The sequence below is a fragment of the Gymnoscopelus braueri genome (genome assembly GCF_963280865.1).
Source record: "Gymnoscopelus braueri genome assembly, chromosome: 2".
In the NCBI taxonomy this organism is placed as follows: domain Eukaryota; kingdom Metazoa; phylum Chordata; class Actinopteri; order Myctophiformes; family Myctophidae; genus Gymnoscopelus; species Gymnoscopelus braueri.
Genome location: NC_137604.1, coordinates 50,598,028 through 50,619,072, shown reverse-complemented (window position 1 = coordinate 50,619,072; position 21,045 = coordinate 50,598,028). Strand labels below are relative to the sequence as shown.

General features: G+C 40.8%; 1 protein-coding gene across 2 annotated transcripts in view; it reads left to right on the top strand.

The window, feature by feature from the left end:
• Window positions 1–21,045, top strand: part of stx8 (syntaxin 8) — a 67,016-nt gene that overhangs the window by 2,422 nt on the left and 43,549 nt on the right. For both annotated transcript variants that reach the window (XR_013932132.1, XM_080414225.1), the window contains exons 5-6: window positions 5,438–5,562; window positions 8,223–8,315. Coding sequence is in view for 1 of the 2 variants with exons in the window: in XM_080414225.1 (XP_080270351.1) it covers window positions 5,438–5,562; window positions 8,223–8,315 (218 nt within the window). In the remaining variant the exon portion in view is untranslated. The remainder of the gene's footprint in view (window positions 1–5,437; window positions 5,563–8,222; window positions 8,316–21,045) is intronic.

Below are 21,045 nucleotides of genomic sequence, written 5' to 3'. Positions count from 1 at the left end.
GATTGACAGTGGCTTAATACTATCTGCGTGATCGCTGCTAATGAGGTCAATAATTGATTAGTTTTAGTCGTTTTTGAAGACACACTACAGAAAATCAAGCCCACTACAACTGATAAATAACTACATTTGATGCCAGTGTGTCCTCGCATTCAGACTGTTGGGAATGGGGACAATGTCACTTTACCACATAATTCTGAGTCATACTAGTGTGTGTGTGTGTGTGTGTGTGTGTGTGTGTGTGTGTGTGTGTGTGTGTGTGTGTGTGCAGTAAAACAAAGAGGAAAAAAAATACACACACACAAATGACTATATACATTTTGTTGAAGACAGTGAGTTAGCCCATCCTGAATCAAGGACTGTCATTGTAGGGCGGTGTCAGTAAAGTTGAATTAAGCATACTTTCTAGATCATAACGGTGATGCTCACAGACAAACGGAGGCCCCAAGACCCCCACCTTTCATATGTGATCTCTTCTGAAGACTTCTTTTTTGTTGATATCTGGCGCCAGTTGTCCAATTAAAATAATGAGACTTCACTCTCTCGACTCCGTCCCAGACTAGATGGGGTCGTACACTTTTTTGGGTCTCCTTTGAGGATAAGTCACCGGTCACTAACTTTGTGTGCAAAAGCTTGTGGACATCCGGGTGTGACCCATGCACCTTGACCTCCACCATCCAGTTGGAAGGAAGCCTGTCTTCTCTGCTATTTTTTGTAAGGCATCTCGCCTCGCACCGACGATCACACATTTGGCACCTTCTGCGTTTCACACACACACACACACACACACACACACACACACACACACACACACACACACACACACACACACACACACACACACTGAGCTTGATTAACCCATTAAGACCGAGAAAGCATCTGTGCTGCGCTATGAACTTGTAGATCTGCCATTTTTGAAAAACAGTTTCTTTTTGCAAATATTTGAATATATATTTTTTAAACATTTGTCAAATATTTTGTTCCAGGGACCCCCCAGAAGCAAAGATTTGAGTTACAAATGTTGGAAAAATATATATTCAAAGATTTACACACATTTTCATGATTTTCATCTGATATGAGCTTGTATATCTGCTATTTTTGAATAGCCCAAAGAAATCTCAAAATGACACGGATGCGTTCCCGGTCATATTGGATTAAAGCGGGTTGATAAGTCTAAGTTTACAGTTGATCACTCTCCACTGCGCTTTGGTCGTTGCTACATGTGCGGTGTCTAAACCGAAGCGCTGGATGCCACCACGTATATCCTCCTCATTCAAAAGATCCTTTATCGAGATGACAGCGCGGTATAAAAACATAGGAAACTGGTAGTCATTACCTAGCGCAGGGCCTGACCTTATCAGCCCTAAGTGATATGTATTTGGACAGGATGAGGAAACGGTGTTACATTGTTGGACTGACTTCCCTCCGGATATCCATCTGCCCTTTTTTATGAATGAAATCATTCTGGTGCGGTGACGATGCCATTTAGTCTCAACTCATTGACTGCCCGGAGTAAATAAATAAATCAGGCCTTGCCATCGTTTTTGAGCGTTTTTACTAACCTTTCAAGAGCCACATAATATTTCGCTCCAGGACGATCGACATTCGCAAAAGATGGAGCCGTGTCTCTGCTTCCATCGGGGGGGGGGGGGGGAAGCGTGTCACCGCGACCCTCCGTTCTTTAGTTATTGGCTGTTGAATATACAGTAGCTTGTTCTTGCCAAAAACGCAGAAAAAAACAAAAAAGCAGAGATTTTTTTTTTACTTTAACATTAGATCGGGCGGGACTGGGTTTGTTGTGATCACGTTATTTCCGAGTCTACTCTTCTCCGGAAGTCATAGGTGATCCCTATGAAAACCTTAGTTTTTTATAGTATAGTTTGTATACAGTATGGCCATGTCTTTTGCAATGCAGAGTGATAAAATGAATCACTGATTCATCAGATTTGACAAAAAGATTTTTGATTATGTTCATTCTTTTTGTTGTCTTTTACAGTCTGCTGTCTACTTGGTGCTTTATACCACTTTTTAGTCTTTCATACCTCTTAATGAATTAATTAGCTGTAACTTGTTAAATGTGTCGTCATACACATTACCGTATATTCTGTTCATCCAGAGAAACGTAAATTAGAGATGTACCGATACCATTTTATCCTTCCCGATACCGATTCCCATAACCCATACCTTGTATATCGGCTGATACCACCAAGATTTATTTTTGGGCTTTTATGCCTTTATTTGATAGGTCAGTAGACCGACAGGACATGGGGAGAGAGAGATGGGGAGTGACATGCAGCAAAGGTCATCGGGATTGGAACCCGCAACATAGATTTTTTTTAAACAACATTTTTAACTCAAATATTTGCTTCTGGAGGTCCCTGGAACAAAATATTTTACAAATGTTCGCTTTAAAAAATATATATTCAAAGATCTTAACGATTTTTCAAAAATAGCAGATCTACAAGCTCATAGCGCTATGAGCTTATAAAGTATAAAATAATGGTTAAAGTGGTTCAAATCTAAAATGACTTTCCCTGTCTTAATGGGTTTATATTCTTGACACAAAGCATCTCCTTTTTCAAACCGAGAAAAAATAATTTGACATGTTGCCTATAGATTTGAAGGCTATACTCAGTGCTGCCACCCTTTGGTCATCTCACCTCTCCTCCACTATACCCCATCATCATCCACTTTGTCGTTTATATATTTGATTGCCCCGGTAATAATTAGTTAACCTCTCCTGTCCAAATACGTTGGTCAGAGGGCCTTGTTGGTGTTCAGGTGCAGATGGGTTTTTGTCGGGCGTCCCACAGATGTGGCTGACTGATTCTGGCGCTCCCCTACCGGCTGGTTAATTGGATCAGCTTTAATCTTCACACAGTGGGCGCCGGGCATTGAAGGAAGTGGAGGGCTGCCATGCAGTCAGATAGTTACCAAACATGTCAAAGCGATTAGGCTTGAATGATTTAATTCACCTGCTTCTCTCTTACAGCAGGAGTTTAGGTTAGTTTAGTTTATTTCGATCCACATCAACAGTATCACAAAACATAACACACTGTAATCCAATATTTCTTTCTGGTTGATCGAAAAGGTTATAGGCTGAAGCTCAAAGCTTATTTATGCCTTTATTAAAAGGGCCAATATGTGTTGTTTTTTCCTTATTACTGGGGGAGAGTGCAATCATCCAATCCACCAAGCAACTCAAAACAAGGGTGAATACCAACAGGACAATATTGCAGGGGATTTTTGCAAATTCTTTTGGGGGCGCTACTCACACGTTTAGCTTTGTTTTTCATTCCACGAATGCCCGATCCTTACAAGCTGTACCTCATTGTAAAGGTGACTAATCAACTAGAAAAATGATACAAAACACAATAGAAATTGGTATTATTAACTCATTGAGTGCCATTCACGTGTTTCATGGGTTTTACCGCTATGGTGCAATGTGCCAATCACGTGTTTCACGGATTTTTGAAAAAAAATAGTAAGAAAAGCAAAGCATCAACCCCAATGCTGTCTCAGTCCAATGGTGGAAAAAGTACTCAAATGTTTTACTTTAGTAAAATTATCATCAATACTGCAATGTAGAAGTACTCTGACTGTTACAAGTAAAGTCTGGCATAAAAAATGTACTTGAATAAAAGTACAAAAGTATTGGTATCAAAATGTACTTAAAGTACCATAAGTAAAAGTACTAAAATGTTTGAAAATAGCAGATCTACAAGCTCACAACGTGTTGTGAGCTTGCAGATCGGCTATTTTCAAATAGCCTAGGTATAAAATGGGGCTAAAGTGGTTAATGTATGTTTTATAATGTAATAATTAATATCTGCGTAACTAGTAACTAAAGTTTTCAAATAATTGTAGTGGAGTAAAAAGTTTGTATTTGCCTCTGAGACGTAGCAGAGTAGAAGTAAAAGTATAGATAATCGGAAATACTCCAGTAAAGTAAAAAGCACCTGAAAATTGTACTTAAGTACATTACTCGAGTAAACGTACTTAGTTACTTTACACCACTGTCTCTCAGTCTAATCATCTCCTGAGTCATGCATGCATGGGGCCTACAGTTACAGTACATGTGGTTGCCGGTCCACTCCTCCTCCTGGGCTTGACCAGCAGACGACTCGCTCTTGACAGACACGGTTTAATCCTTCCTCACACAGAGACCTCGAGCCCCTCACCGCAAGACAGCCCCCGAGGTCTGAGACACAGCTTTAAGCCATTACCAGAAGAATAGCTCTAAAACCACACAGCAGTGTTAAGCACAACACAACATGGAGTACTCTGGTCTGTCGCTATGTCGGAGCAAAAGAAACCCCATCGCAACCTATGGGCCTGTGCCAGATTAACAAACATGCGCCCTTTTACATGACGAGTTAGCTAACCTGCCAAAAAGTATCTAATTTCTCATTACTAGATCTTAAAAGTTAAGCCAAAACAAGCAAATAAATGATTCTTCTGATCTGGAGAGTTTTTGAAATGTTATTTGTTGTCGTAAATGTTTAAACAGCTTACAGCATAGGATGGTTGCACATGAACATGAGTGGTACAGATGTGATGGCTGCAGGGTGCCCCACACACACACACACACACACACACACACACACACACACACACACACACACACACACACACACACGGTTTGGTATCCCAAACCAGGCATACTGACTGTTTATGTGTGCAGTCACAAGTCACTGGTGCATAATGAACGTTTCAGACCAGTATGGTGGAACGGTGAGTGACACATGAAGCAGTTCTTGCCACTTTTTAACCCATTAAGACCTGAGGCCGATTCTACAAACGCCTTCTCAATCGGTAGTTTTTCGGTAACTTTTTTCGTGCCAAGAACGCCCCAAATTGATGTGTGTTATTTGGCCGCGGACCCCTATCTGAAAAGAAATTTGTGCCAGGGACCCCCAGAACATGAAATTTGTGTTAAAAAATTCTAAATGGGCCTGGACGGTTGGCGTAACAGAATGTCGCGGTTCGACTCCCGATCCCGACGACCTTTGCTGCGTGTGACCCCCGACCTCTCTCCCCATTTGCTGTCAGTCTACTGTTCCTATCAATAAAGGCAGAAAAAGCCCCCAAAAATATCTCTTAAAAATATATATATATATTCAAAATGTTTTTTCAAAAATAGCGGATGTGCAAGCTTGCAGCGCGGCACGAAGTGACGCGCTGCGAGCTTGTATATCTGCTATTTTCCGGTTTTAATTAGTTAACTTCATATACCGGTTTGCACTTTGATTCCATTACTGTGTGTTGGCAGGAAGTGGATTTGCTCTGATTGGAAACCGAACCATTACAGTATCCAGAACAAAATCTTCTTTTGCGTTTAATGATTTTCCAAAAATGTTGATTGTTGAATGATGATCTCCAGTGAAAGCTTTGGAGCAGAGCAAACCTCTCACTGATCATCACAACACTTCACACACAGGTCAACATTGATGGCAGGAGCGAGTGGAAGCGGGACATCCAATCCCTGGCTGATTAATGAGCCAGAGGAGACCAGAGGGCTGAGCTTCGGCCAAATCAAACAGCAACAACAACAGATCATCGAAGGTTAGTACACGACTACACGTGACCAAATAATAGAATAGATTATTTCCATTAAGACCGGGAACGCATCTGTGTCATTTTAAGATTTATTTGGCTATTCAAAAATAGCAGATCTACAAGCTCATAGCTATGAGCTTGTAGATCTGCAATTCTTTTTTTAATAGTGATTTTTTGTTTTGTTATTTGGCCGATTCTACAAATGTTGTCTAAATCCTAACAGTTTTCAGCTCATAGTGCGGCACTCGGTGCCACGCTATGAGCTTGTATATCTGCTATTATTTGAATAGCCAAAGAAGTCTTAAAATGACACGGATGCATGTTGGTGGCTCAGTCAGTTTTAAGCCTAATTTATAATGAATTAAAAATAATGTTTTTTTTACTGAAATCACTTTCTGGAGCGACACCGTTATGTGCAACAAATCACAAGTTAGGCTTAAAGGCTTAAATGTCATCATCCCTCCTCTCTGCTATCACTCTCCTATCGTTACTAGCTTCAATCGTTGCTCTTTTGCTCATGCACTCAAAGCAAATGAAAGCTTGAATCCCCTGCGTTAGATTTAGCTACTTCAAATAGGTATTTCATGCATCCCTAGCCATAATAACTCTACTATGTGTGGCAACTTTACATGCACTGCATTCATCTGCATCAGTACCATTAAAGGGATAGTTCACCCCAAAAATTACTTACGTTTTATCAATTACACACCCCATGAAGCATTGAATTCATGGATATTTTTTAGTTTTTGTCACATTCCTAAGCCAATAATTTGATGACCGGCGGAAAGATGCTAATGTTTCCGGTAGGAGACTCAAAGGAGTCTCTTTGAGTCTCCTACCGGAAATGCACCCGGTCATCAAATTATTGGCTTAAGAATGCGTAAAAAAAAATCTCTATGAATTCAAGGCTTCATGGGGTGTGTAATTGATAGAACATAAGTAATTTTTTGGGTGAACTATTCCTTTAATTTAGGTCTTCCTCAGTCAGTGCTATATAATGCATTTGAAAAATTGCAGAAAGCACATGACTTACGAGGAGGTTGTATTGACTGTAATGATCCACACACACTAGCACACTAAGGCAAGGTGAACATTGTAATTCACGTCTAGCAGATATAAGCCTTCCCCTGCTTTTCCCTGTTTCCTGAATGACTCCCACGTGGCTTGAACACCCAGTTCTCCAGTTCACCTGACTCCACATGACACTCCATCCTCCATGTCTCCATTACGGGTCTCTGGCTATTGTCAGTCTGGTATGGGAGATCCCTGTTAAGACAGTGAAACCAAACCACATGGAGGCTTCAGGTCCCCACTGGGAGTTCTGGTGGAGCTGGCTAATGGTGGAGTGCATGAACCTGCGGTCGTACCAAGATTCCTGTGGTAGTATGTGTGTCAAGCACGCAGACCTACAGATTCTTCTCTTCTCTTCTCTTCTCTTCTCTTCTCTTCTCTTCTCTTCTCTTCTCTCATTTTCTTTTTTTCCCCTATCATCTGTTTTGGTTGTTAACCCATTAAGACCGGGAACGCATCTGTGTCATTTTAGATTTCTTTGGCTATTAAAAAATAGCAGATATACAAGCTCATAGCACGGCACTCGGTGCCGCGCTATGAGCTTGTAGATCTGATATTTTTAGAAAAATCATGAAAATGTGTGCAAATCTTTAGTGTATATATATATTTCTTAAAGAGAATTATTTTTACTCAAATATTTGCTTCTGGGGATTCTACAAATGTCTTCTAAATCCTAACAGTTTTTTTTTTAAACTTATGTTGTTGTAATCAGTGGTTCTCAAACTGTTTCATGTCAAGGACCCCCAAAATGATATGTATTTGGCTGCGGACCCCCATCTCAAAATATGTTGTTCCAGGGACCCCCAGAAGCAAAGATTTGAGTTAAAAATGTTCGCTTTAAAATAATATATATATATTCAAAGATTTTCACAAATTTTCGAGATTTTTCAAAAAATAGTAGATCTACAAGCTCAAATGAGCTTGTAGATCTGCTATTTTTGAATAGCCCAAAGTATAAAATAATGGTTTTAATGTGGTTACACAGATGCGTTTCCCGGTTTTAACGGGTTAAAATATTTCTCACTGTGTTCAGCTGTGTTCCTCTCCACGTTGGCCAAGTGCAAGTTGTAATAACAGGAGTCAGGCTGAGTGGGGTAAAGTACTGAATGACTCACATGTGGCACAGCATACACACACACACACACGTTGCACTGGACCCCAATAGCCTGTCATTCCTGCTGCCCAAATGGTTGCCCCGTGAAATCACAGAGTGCAGTAAATTGCTCCCCGAGTCATTAAAAACGGAATTGCCGCATTTCTTTATTGTTTTTCCTACCCCCACTCACTGCAGGATTTGAAATGCATTCTTGAGCACATGCAGTATGGTGATGATCGCCATTCATTTTTAGCTGTTTCTTCTCGTGTTAATCTTCTCTGACTTTCACCCTCTCTCACTGACTCTCTCTCCGCTTCACCACTTCACCCTCTAACACATTTAGACTGGGAAATAATCAATGTCATTTTTGGCTAATTTCTTTAGCTATTAAAAAATAGCAGATATAAAGAAATCTAAAATGACATATGTGTTCCCGGATTGAATGGGTTAATATCCAGATGAATGGTAGCAATTTATCCTATATGTTTTATTTTTCCAGTCCAGGACGCTGGTTTGGATGCACTGGCGGTGGTCATCAGCCGACAGAAGATGATGGGCCAGGAGATTGGCAACGAGCTGGAGGAGCAGAATGGTAAAGTTGTGTGTCTGTCTATGTATGGGGGTGTATATGGACTAGTTCATAAAAATTCCAGACACTATGTGAAATCAATCAGACATACTGGTAATGGAACGATTCAGTCATCCTCAGGCATCTTAACTTGTTAAACAGCACCTTCACAGCTACCCCCACAACACCCACACGCACACGCACACACACACACACACACACACACACACACACACACACACACACACACACACACACACACACACACACACACACACACACACACACACACACACACACACACACACACACACACACACACACACACACACACACACACGCACACACAACTACAAGCGACCATGTTCATGGTAGATGACCTCATTGTGAGGTTGCATCCATGTCTAAGCTAGCTATCCTTAGTTCCTCAGCTGAACTGTGTTGGAATCCATGTCCTACTTCTTGCAGTGGGAAAATGAGCCTCTCTGTAATGCTGCGTAGGGGGATTTTTATTATAGCCCTCTTGTCCTGGAATCAGATCTGCTCTGAGCTAATGGTGCTTTTGGAGATATATATGACCAAAAAATGTTACCCACCATCAGCCTATAAATAACTCCCATCATCACGGGCAGAGCAGGCTGGGTAAAGGAGGGTATGCAAAGAGCGTCCAGACTGTGTTTCTCCTCAGACAGGTGGCACCCGAGCCAGAGGCCTTTCGGGATGATCATCTGACAGCCAAGGAACAAATTAGATCCTTTAATGCATGGCTATCAGAAAGCTTTAGCAGTCAGTGGGTGAAGGCCTAGGCCCTAAGTGTGCTACTGCGGTGATACAGTAGAAATATGCACTGGCTTGTTTTGCTGTGGACATGAAGCACTCTATGTGTTGTTGCCCTTTTGGGAGTTTCAGGTGTTGGGTTCCTCCTCGTGAGAGCGAGAGAGAAGAGTTTTATCGATGTGCTCGGGATGCTCCGGTTCCACCGATGTGGTTCCAGTCTTTTGTAAGTGCACTCGCTTACAAATTGCAGCAAATTGAGTCAATTGCCCAGACATTTCCCAATGACCTCCTCCCTGATGGTAATCGATGAAGTAGCAAACTGTAAGTTTGTTAGAGATGCCTTTCCATAATGTTTACTCATATTTACTGTAGAGCCCACGATTGGCTCAGGTCTGTCTGTTCGTCTTCACCAGTATACTTGGTCTTCAGGTAAAGGATGGTTTCTTTGCCTAGCCGCTGACACTGACTTTGTTTCACAAAAGCATAACTATATTATTGATTATAAAATTAATTGCATCAAAGTGGTATGATATGTATGTAATCGAATATTTCACTTTTTTATCTTAGCTTAGACTTATTAACCATAGATTCATTCATATACTCGGAGACAGCTTAGGCATTGCCTAATTATTTCACAGCAAAAACATTCATCACAAAGTTATTAATACCAACAATAATAATAATAATAATGATAATAATAATACATTTTATTTGTATTTCACTTTACATTTGAAACAAACCTCAAAGTGCTACAGTACATAATCAAACAAGATAAAGAAAACCATTTGCAAGATAATCAAAAAGTCTAAAACCGGTTTAAAACATGTTTAAAAACAAGTCCAACGTCAATTAAGCTACTGTAAGAAATTGTTTTAAGGTAAAAAAAAAAATTGTGTTTGCTTTTGAGAAGCTCAAGAAGTATAGCTCTTTGGTATTAAATCTTGTTACGTTCATTTTATTTGTAGTAATGACACAGCAACAAAGTTTGTTGCTGTGTCATTACTACAAATAAAATGAAGCTAGCACCAGCATTTTTCTCCTCAGTGGGTTAAGCTATTGATCTGAACTTGCACACGGCCATTGACCATTAGCTTATGAAGAGAGTGACGAATTCCCTAAATTTAAGATGTTTATTGGCGTTTTTGGGATCTCTCATCTAACTGTAAGCATGCGTAGCCATGGGCTCTGCTGTACAGCAAGCGGAGGAGCAGGCTGTTCTTCCTGAGAAGGCACAGATCTTTTGGCGTGTGCAACAGGATGTTGCAGATGTTCTACCAGTCTGTTCTGGTCAGTGTTCTGTTCTTTGGAATTACGTGCTGGGGATACTTGGCATGTCCTGTTGTGCCGGTAGCACAAAGGACAGAATTTACAACAAGACACATGTTGGTCGCTCTGCCAGGTGAATAAAAGATGTACCAAGGACTCTCTCTGACCTCTAATGACACCTAGATCAATGGTTCTCAAAGTGGGGTCCGGGGACCCCCAGGGTTCCTTGAGGCAGTTCCAGGCGGTCCCCAGCTAAATGACGGATAGTTAGGAACCAAATGTACCCTTATGGGTCTGTAACTCTGAGAGTGTAACAAATGGAACCAAATGGACCCGTTAGTTAGGGTCCATTTGGTTCCATTTGTACACTCTGAGTTAAATTAACATTGATTTTACAATATAAATTGGAGTCCCAGAAATAGAAATACCATTAAATGGGGGTCCGTTGCCTAATGCATTTTTAAACTGGGGGTCCTTGAAATTAAAATGGTTGAGAATCACTGCTAGAGCCGTAAAAATCTTCTCTTATGGGGACCGACCCCTGGCATATCTTTTCAAATGGGGGTCCACGGGCTAATAAGTGTCAATTTGGGGGTCTTTGACATGAAAAGGTTTGAGAACCACTGACCTAGATAGTTATTGTACTGATTGCACTGTGGACACAGATACTTTTCTTTGCATTGCACTGATTGTATCGGTCGCACGTTTTTTGTTTGTGAGCACATGGTAACCTGGTGGTGGTGTTGTTTTTCTGCATAGTGCGGGATAGTTGTATATGTGTATACTTTTTGTTCTTTATTGATGGTTCTTCTTATCGTTATTTCTTACCTTTCTATTTCTGTATACTTTCCTTACTCTGTAACTGTAACTTTGTAACTCCAACTGCTGTGCTGCCTCTGGGCGACTGAAATTCCCCCGCGGGATCAATAAATCTATCTATCTATCTTGTCACGGTTACGGCCCCCACAGGCTATAGGATCTGCGCTGTTGTCACGGTTACGGTCCCCACAGGCTATAGGATCTGTAACCGCTGCAGTGGGTGACCTATCTTTCGGGCTGCAGTATACTATACACAACGCCACACACACAACGCTAGAACAGATCAGCGCTACAAAGATGTAAAGGAGTTTAATTTGGGGTCAGTGTCCACAGACAGCGTTTTATGAGCGGGGGAGGGGCGCTTTATCACATCCACAGCACTCGCACGCAAAATGACACGTGCAATATTCAAATTAACATTGCGTTATTACCACAAATGGCTTAGCTGAAACAACGTAAACATGGACTTCTCATGGTTGTTCGATGCCGGGTCGTAAATGGTTGCAAAAAATTGATTTGGAGACGTAACATTTTATGACAATATATTCGTCAAAACATCGGCAATCGGTGGTCTAGGACTCTCTGCTAAAGTAAATTCAGTAGGACACGGTCATTATTCAAAATCAACGCGTATCGCGATTCGTGATACATATCGTATCATGGCCTCTGTATCGTGATAAGTATCTATCGTGAGGTTGTAGGCAATACCCAACACTAGTTTAGGTGCGCCCATCCCCGGGTATGGACTAGTATATACAAAATTAAAAAGCATTTTCCAGCATCCAAATGTAGTCCACACAGGCCAAATGTCACCATACGTATACACATTCAGCAGCAGGTGGCCTGTCTGATAAAAGCTTTACCGCTGAAGAGGGAGCTGGTTCATTATTTTTCTGCTTGCTGTGCTTTGCCTTTCTGAGGTGCACCTCTAAACCACAATCCTACTGCCAGGGTAATTAGTGGGCTGTTGGGCTAAGTGCTGCTTTCTTTCTCTCTCATCCAGCCAGAGAGAAACAAAGTGATGACATGATTAGTGTTTCCCCTTAAAACGCCCAGACTCTGTCTAGGGGAAGTTATTGTATAAGTAGCCTGCTGCAACCCTCCTGATTTCGTGTATAAAGGGGCGGGTGTAAAGAGCCGGCGAGAAACTGCGGCTGATCCCATTGGTTCACCGATCTGTCCGTCAACCCCCGCCCCGTTAACACAACATTACGAGCGACGCCCACTGCACTCTGGTTGGTTGGGAAGTGAAACACTTCCTCATACCCAGTACGGGCTATCGTTGGGCCAGGCTTTTATTTTTTAGCAAAACTAAGCAATAAAAGCCTGGAGATCGAGGCTATTGTATAAGTGGAGGAAGGACACACAGGTGTTACTCAATCACCAGCAGTGATTGTTGGGCATGGTACAGTCAGTTGTCTTGTTCTATGATTAGGTTAAATCATTAAGACCTGAGGCCGGTTCTAAAAATGTTTTCTGAATCGTATATTTGAATTTAAAAAAAATGTTCCAGGGCCCCCCCCCCCCCAGAAGCAAAGATTTGAGTTACAAATGTTCGCTTAAAAAATATATGTATTCATAGATTTGCACAAAAAAATTAAGATTTTTCTAAAATGGCAGATCTTCAAGCTCATGGCGCGGCACTCGGTGCCGTGCTATGAGCTTGTATATCTGCTATTTTTGAATAGCTCAAAGAAATCTAAAGTGACACGGATGCGTTCCCGGTCTTTATGGGTTAAAATGAACAGATTCATTGACTTTTGTTAAAAGGAAAAAAAATCAAAAACATTAATTTACTACTTTGCGTCCCTTGACGAAATTGATCGTCCGCCTGGAGCTGTCTCAGACTCAGACAGCTACAGGTGGAAATTGTGATATATCCCGTAATGTCCTCTCGGGGCAGACGTTCTCAAACAAGTCCAGATCTTGTATAATCATGTCCAGAGAATGGGAGGGGGAAAAAATAGCTTCCTTTATGCTCGGAAGGATTGGAGGACGTTTGGCTGATTTTGGCTAATACTGGTCAGAGAGAAAGAGAACAAGAGAGAGGGAGGGAGATTGTTTTAGCCTGCTCTCCTCTTACCTTATTGAACTAGAAACGGATCACTGCTACTGCTTTAATGCTTGCAAGGGCGTGTTTTTCTTGTCTTTTTTCAGTACTTGGCGTCAGCGTTTCCAATAATATGAACCTGTGAGGGGGGAGCTGAAACTGAAAATCACACCGATTCCGCTGTGAGCAAAAGGACGCAAAGCAAGTAAACGGGAGATAAGCTAAGCTTCGATCAAAAGTGCCTCATGCTATTCCTGCGTCTATACTCCCAGAAGTACACTTTACTGTATGCTTGTTTGATGGGAACTATCTTTTCCTGTAAAGGCCCAAATCCTTCATCCCCGCATCCCCCAGCGTGTGTGTTCTAATTGGCTCCATCTGTTGAAACTGAAACCGTGAGGTCTTCACACTCGCATGGGTTCCACCTGCACCACTTGGTAGTACGAAGGAGACCGGTATCACAATACATCGTTCATAAACGTATCATTTATTGCCGTTTACAGACTTACGTTGCATGAGTTTCATGCGCTGTAAGCAGTCCCCTGGGGCTCTTACAGAGAGGTGATGAAGAGAGTGGAAGAAGGAGGTAGGGGGGGGGTTTCTCTTCAAGGCCCCCAGCCCCTTCACTGCCTCTGCCGGATCTCTCTGCAAATTTACAGCCAGGCTTGGAAGTTCACAAGGCCCACTGACACCAGGCGGTGATTCACAAGGTGTCCAGGGTTCTGGCCTTGCACAACACTCCCTTGTCCCTCCCTCGACCTCCCCCCACCATTCCCCCTCTTTCCTTTCCTCTCTCTCTCTGTCTCTCCTGCATCCCTGCACTCCTGAGTTATGGGAGGAGATCTATCTGGGATCCCTAAAGTGGAAAATGGGGATATATCACACACAGAGAGGTGGATTCTGGAAGTCCTTGCAGAATAATAATGATTTAAAAAAATAAGCCACCTACTACTGACCTGTGTGGACTGATTGTGGGGGGTTCCCCCGTCCCATGTATGATGCAGGCGGGGACTCTGGCTTGCTAGAGGAAAGTTTATACTTTGTAGAGTCACTGCATTGGTGCGTGCCATAGGAGTGATTAGGCTATGTTATCCCATTCAATCCGGCAACACATCTGTGTCATTTTAGATTTGAGCTATAACCATTGTTTTATACTTTGCCTATTCAAAAACAGCAGATATACAAGCTATGAGCTTGTAGATCAGCTATTTTTGAAAGATCTTGAACATTTTTGAAAATCTTTGAATACATATATTTTTTGAAACGGCATTCTTAACTCAAACCCTGGAACAACATATTTTAATGGGGATCGGCGGCCAAAAACATATCATTTTGGGGTCCACAACAATAGTTTATTAGAAGACATTTGTCGAATGTTTGCCAAATGAACATTTGACGAATGACAAATGTTCGCTTAAAAGAATGTGTATTCAAAGATTTGCACACATCTTCACGATTTCTTTCCCAAAAATAGCAGATCTACAAGCTCTCGGTGCTGCGCTATGAGCTTGTATATCTGCTATTTTTGAATGGCCAAAGAAATCTTAAAATGACGCAGATGCGTTCCCGGATTGAATGGGATTTATTGAAGTTTTAGTAACATTAGTGCTCTGTAAATTGATTCATGCTCTTAATCCTTCAGAAGAGGTGACCACCTTTCTAGATGAAATTAGCATGTCCCTGGCCTGCACAGTGCACACGTGTTTTACTGTCTAATACATATGTTTGTATATAATTGTTTTTGTTTTATATATAATTCAAGCTGTGTCATCCTGAAGACCCGGCCCTCACTCTTACCTCCCTGACCGCGATTGGTAGTGAAGTTGGAATGTCAGGAACATGGCTTACAGGTTATTGTTGTTGAGTTCCAATTAAATACTTTGCTTCTAAAGTGTTGAACTATGTGTACAGTACAGTTTGTCTTTATAGGAGACACTGACGCTCTATGAATGTTGTCTGCATACCCGGGGGTTTTGTGGAAAAAAAGAATCACTGGAATGTTTTTCCTACAGAGTTGTACTTAAATTACTGGGTTATTGCTTGTGACAGCTTTGTAGGTGCTGCATTTCTTTCTTGTATTAAATGACAAAATCGACAATGTAAAAAGTAACGGGATAGTTTAATGCTTTTGGAGAGCCGGGGAAAAATGGATTTAACTTGTAAATTAGGAAGAAAGTCAAGACTCCTTGTTGATCCTGACAATCGCCGCGTAACCTTGGCGTCGGAGTGTCTTTCCGTATTTTAGGGTTCCGTTTTCCCCCTGATCACTGTACTGTAGCGGTGTTTTCCTATAAATAGATTAAGCTCTTTGTAGTTCGGCCGCTCGGGCCTAGTTTATGACCCTTAGCGTAGGGGAGGTCGTAGTCATTTCCTTTTCGGGTAGCAATTCCCGCTGGGGTCACCCGGGAGGATGACCCCTTATAGAAAATGTACAGATGAACCCAAAGCCCCCTGGCAGCTGTCTTCTCTGTCTAAATGTTGACCCAAGTGGATCGTAATGACGAAATGAAGCGACCGGGCTGACGACTTCAGTTCTCAACTTCTGTTTTTGTCCTCTAATATTAATCCATTGTAAACAGTCGATTTTTCCACTTCATCTTGCCAGTCACCATACGGAGAAAAAGTCAATCACAGTTTGTCCGGGGTTGTGAAAATTATTTATGAGGTGTGCTATCATCAGGCTTGTTCATATTTCTACTATGATGTAGCCAAACATCAAGTCTTATTTTCATTTCCAAACCCAATGTAGCAGAAAATAGCCCGGCACGTACTATAACTAAAAGGGCTTACATCAACAAAAGTTGGAGTTTCTTTTTCAACTTAGATCAACATTGTTTGACTTTATTAGTGTTGATATTTCTCAGATTGTGGCCTGGAACAATGACATCAGCCTGTGTCAGTGGCTTGTGGTTATAAGTGACAGACGGGGGCAGGCATGATGGCTTGTTAAAATGGAGTATTTTTTTTAGGGGGACAAGGATTTGAACTTTAATTGCCTTCAGTTGCCATACATTCTGTGTTTGGTGTTTTCATGCGTATTCATTGGTATGTCTAGCTAAGATTAGAGGTCATACAGTGTGTATAACTCTGAGGTGCAGTTTCACTCACTCACCCAATCTCTCTTTCTCTCACGCACGTCGCACGCACACACACACACACACACACACATGAACATACACGTATATACAATATTTAGAAGTCGAACCCTTGCACACAACATCTTCAAAAAGCACCCCAAACTGTGCTGTGCTGACATGCGTATCTCACTCCTTTCATGTTGTTCTTTTTTGTTGCTACAATGTCGAGGAGCCAAAACCAAAGAATTTTACTCTTGTGTACTTGTGCATATGATGAGATTGGATTTGACATTTGAGTTGAAGATTTGTAGTTTGGTCTTGCGTGATATGTTGCTTTCCACGACTAAGAAAAATGATCGTTGACTAGCTTTTTTCACGAAAACTATATCAAAACTAAGCTACGATGACTAAAACTAAGACTAAATATATTGACAATTTTGTCAGCAAATAAAAACTAGACTAAAATGTTAGTGAGGGACGAGTGGAGAAGAGTAGAACAAAAAAAACAAAGTCATTTTATCTTTGAGCTCGGGTGTTGCGCTCTGAAAATAGCAGATCTACAAGCTCACGACGTGTCGCGCTGCGACGCGTCGTGAGCTTGTAGATCGGCTATTCTCAGCATGCAACCAAATGTAAAATCAAGGCCATCAAGGCCCGCCAAAATACATTTTAGTCGACTAAATCAACTGTAGATTTAGTCGACTATAACCTTATGATATTTAGTCGACTAAACAATTTTATTTATTTAACAAAATTTGCTGTCAAAATCAACACTGTTTTCCACATTTATTTTCAGTTTTATACTTTTTAAAATATTTAAATTTGAAAGATACGGATGACGTCATAGACTGACCACATGAAGCCCGAGATTCACTTTAGACCCTGTCTTGTTGTTGCTAAATCCCTTTAGCATTTTGCTGAGACTTTGTTGTGGTGGAGTGATAATTACTGGTAATGGCTTATAGGCTGGAAGGGAATTTACGAGGGAATTTTGCAATAAAACTGTCTTACCAGTTTAATGTCATTAAATCTGGTAGCAGACGTTCTATTACTTTTACTATTTGTAATGAAGGATAATTCATCTAATGAAGGATCATAATAAACATTAATATTCAGGGCAGACAGTTCAGTTTTAATTGATAAGCATTATGCATGACAGGACAATAAGCATTATGTGTCCGCATTGTGACTATTTATGACAATAAAGGCAATTAGCCTGTGTTACCTTATTCAATAGAAATGTATGCATTTCCCTGTTATTTCTGACCATTTGATAAACAAAAATGTACAGTATATTATGCTGAGTAAATATAATATTCCCTCTCCTTTTAGGGAGAGGGAATGTCATACTGTACTTTCTACTTTTGTACTTTAAGTACATTTTGATACCAATACTCTTGTACTTTTACTCAAGTACATTTTGATTACCGGACTTTTACTTGTAACTGAGTATTCATACATTGCAGTATTGATACTTTTACTTGAGTAAAACATTTTGACTGGTCATAAAGCATCCGAAGGGGCAGGTTGCAATCCTAGTGATTGATTTGTTGATAGGCAAATAATACATTTTCTTACTAGGCAACAGTGAACATCCAATTTGGCAATTTTCCTTTGGGAGTGACTAATATCTCTTTGGGGGGCACCAGAAATTCCTCTATGCAGGAAAAACTGCGCTCAGTGGAAAGGCGGAGTATGTTTTAGCTTGAAGGTTGATTTATCGTTTGCTTGATTCGCATCATTTGCAGCTAAGGGTGGTAGTAGTGCGTAGTGTTTGCCCAAGGGCGTGTAAACACAGGACGAGTCGTGATGTGGTGGTGTCCAAAAATAGTGTCACTACTAGAAGAAGACATGAGGAGGTTGTTGTGATGAGCCGTGAAAGAGCATCATCTTGTTTGGCCACCAGATCAGCTGCCTGCTATATGATTGATTGAGAACTGTAAATAAGGGAGGGATAACAGTTCTGTTGGACACACACACTGCAATTTTCTTAGGGCTGTTTTATCACCCATGTGTGTGTTTTTAAGGTTAGGGTGCTCTGAAAGCCTTGATCTTCTGATTATATTGAATGGCCTGAATTTGTATGTTAAAAGCAGAGTTGGGTAGAGTACAGTGGGAAATTACTACTCTAACTAATACTGACTAGGCTACTTCATGCGATCAGTTTTATCTATCCTATATATTCATGAAATCCCTGTGTGAGTGATTGTATCTCGAGAACCCTATCGTCTTCACCCTCGGCATGCGTATCGCAGAGGAACCGAAGGAGTGTGGTACCTGGTGTGATGTCGGTCGGATATATATATATCTGGACACAAACCGACAGATAGGGAGATCTCTATATGGGCATAAAAGGGACACAGACAGACAGATGGGTACAACGGGTACTCTGACAGCGATAACTGGAGGGGCATGCGTTCCCAATTGGCATCGTTCCCAACGGGCACCATACCCGAACGGCCTAGTCCTCTATCTGTAAACCATATGCCTTTAAATAAAACTGCACAATAATAATCTATACAAAAAAACACAAATTAACACATTGGGTGCCAAAACCGTATATATACGGTTTTGCGCATACTAACGTTGAGTGCCAAAACCGTATATATACGGTTTTTGAAAAAAAAAAACAGCAACAGGAAATATCACTCCTACAAGATTTAGACTCCAATCCACCTCCTGGTTAACTTATGACTTCAAAAACCTGTATCTCGGCTCCTGTGCACTTTTTTTTTTACAATGTTAATTTAACTTTTTTGAACTGGCTGCAACTATGGAATGGATTTCCGAATGTTTTAAATTTTTTCCCCCCGATTGTACGAGACCTGTATGTGTGTAATGAGGGGATCACCGTGAGGACGGTGATCACTGAATTTTTTTTGTGACTACTTGAAAAAGGTTCAAAATGTTTAAAAAGTCCTGGCACTCAAAGTATAATATTTTAATAAACCTCTGGCACCCAATGTGTTAAGGCAGACAAAAAAGGCAACACATGATAAAACTATTGTTTTTGGATAATCTGTCTATCTTATTCTACTGTGTGCTTAACCTCGCGTCACCTGCTAGCTCAGAGATATTCTGTTTTCTGTGACCGCCTATCTTGATTGGTTCAAACGGAGTCACGTGACAGAGCCAAAGCAAATACCAGTCAATGTGACCGATCAATCACCAAACCTCTCCTCCTTTCTCCATCCGTCAGTCTCCAGCATCCATTCCTGTCTGGGTTCATCCATGTGCTGTCACACTGCCAGAGTCATGGGGACGGACAATGAACGTGAGGGACTCGGGTCACACAGCTGACCGCCATGTGATGAATGATCCAGTTTATAAGACACCACAAGGAAATTTGCATAGTGACACTTTAAAGAAAACCGCCTGAAGGTGGCTTCATCAATCACACCCTCTTTAGTTTCTCTCTATGGCTCTGCAGTCTGCACCCTTTTTTATTTTTTCCCCCACAAAGTGGAGTTTGTTTCCATCTCCATCTTGAGATAGACAGTGGTGGAAAGTAACTAAGTACATGTATTCAAGTACTGTACTTAAGTACAATTTTGAGGTATTTTTTACTTTACTGGGGTATTTCCAATTTTCAGTACTTTTACTTCTACTCCACTACATCTCAGATGCAAATATTGTACTTTTACTCCACTACAATTATTTGAAAACTTTAGTTACTAGTTACTTTGTAGATTTTGATTAGTATTACAAAACATGCATTAACCACTTCAGCCCTATATACATTTCGGCCATTTGAAAATAGCCGATCTACAAGCTCACAATGCGTCGCATTCAGCTTGTAGATTTGCCATTTTCAAATGATTTTTATACATTTGAAAACTTGAAATTTTACTTTTGGTACTTTAAGTACATTTTGATACTAATAATTTTGTACTTTTACTCAAGTCAGTTCTGAATTCCTGACTTTTACTTGTAACAGAGTAATTCGACATTGCAGTATTGATACTTTTACTTAAGTATAGAATTCGAGTACTTTTTCCACCACTGATCTTGAGATGGAACCTGTTGAGTGTCCTCCCAATGCTGCTGCTTCTCTGGGTTTTCTGACAGAGATGTGCAGAAAATCGGAATAAATGCCTTCCTTACACACCAGGGGTGATTTTTCAAGAGGCAGGCTGGCTAGCAAATGTGAACAAGCACATACAAATGAAATATATCTTTATCTAATTGATAAATCCTGTGTGTACTGGCAACCATATTAACCCTTTAAGACCGGGAACACATTTTCAGATTTATTTGGCTATTCAAAAAAATAGCAGATAAACAAGCATCACGCTATGAGCTTGTAGATTTGCTATTCTTTTGAAAAATCATCAACATTTGTGAAAATCTTTGAATAGAATCTTTTTAAAGCAAATATTTGTAAAATACTTTGTTCCAGGCACTCCCCCAGAAGCAAAAAGATTTACACACATTTTCTGGATTTTTCAAAAATAGCAGATCTACAAGCTCGTAGCGCGGCACTCGGTGCCGTGCTATGAGCTTGTAGATCTGCTATTTTTGAATATCCAAAGAAATCTTAAAATGACACACAGATGCGTTCCCGGTCTTATTGGGTTAATGTCAGTCCTGCAAACTTAATCAATAATCAGTCAAATATGAAATTAGACTAGTAAATCATTCTTCAGCCAAAACAAATTTGTGCCATTATTTGCATCGCTCCTGGTGTGTAACTGCTTTTTTAAGGAAGCAACAACATTACTGCAGCTGGAAGAGTCTTGCTGCCCTGGTTGCTGGAATCACCTCA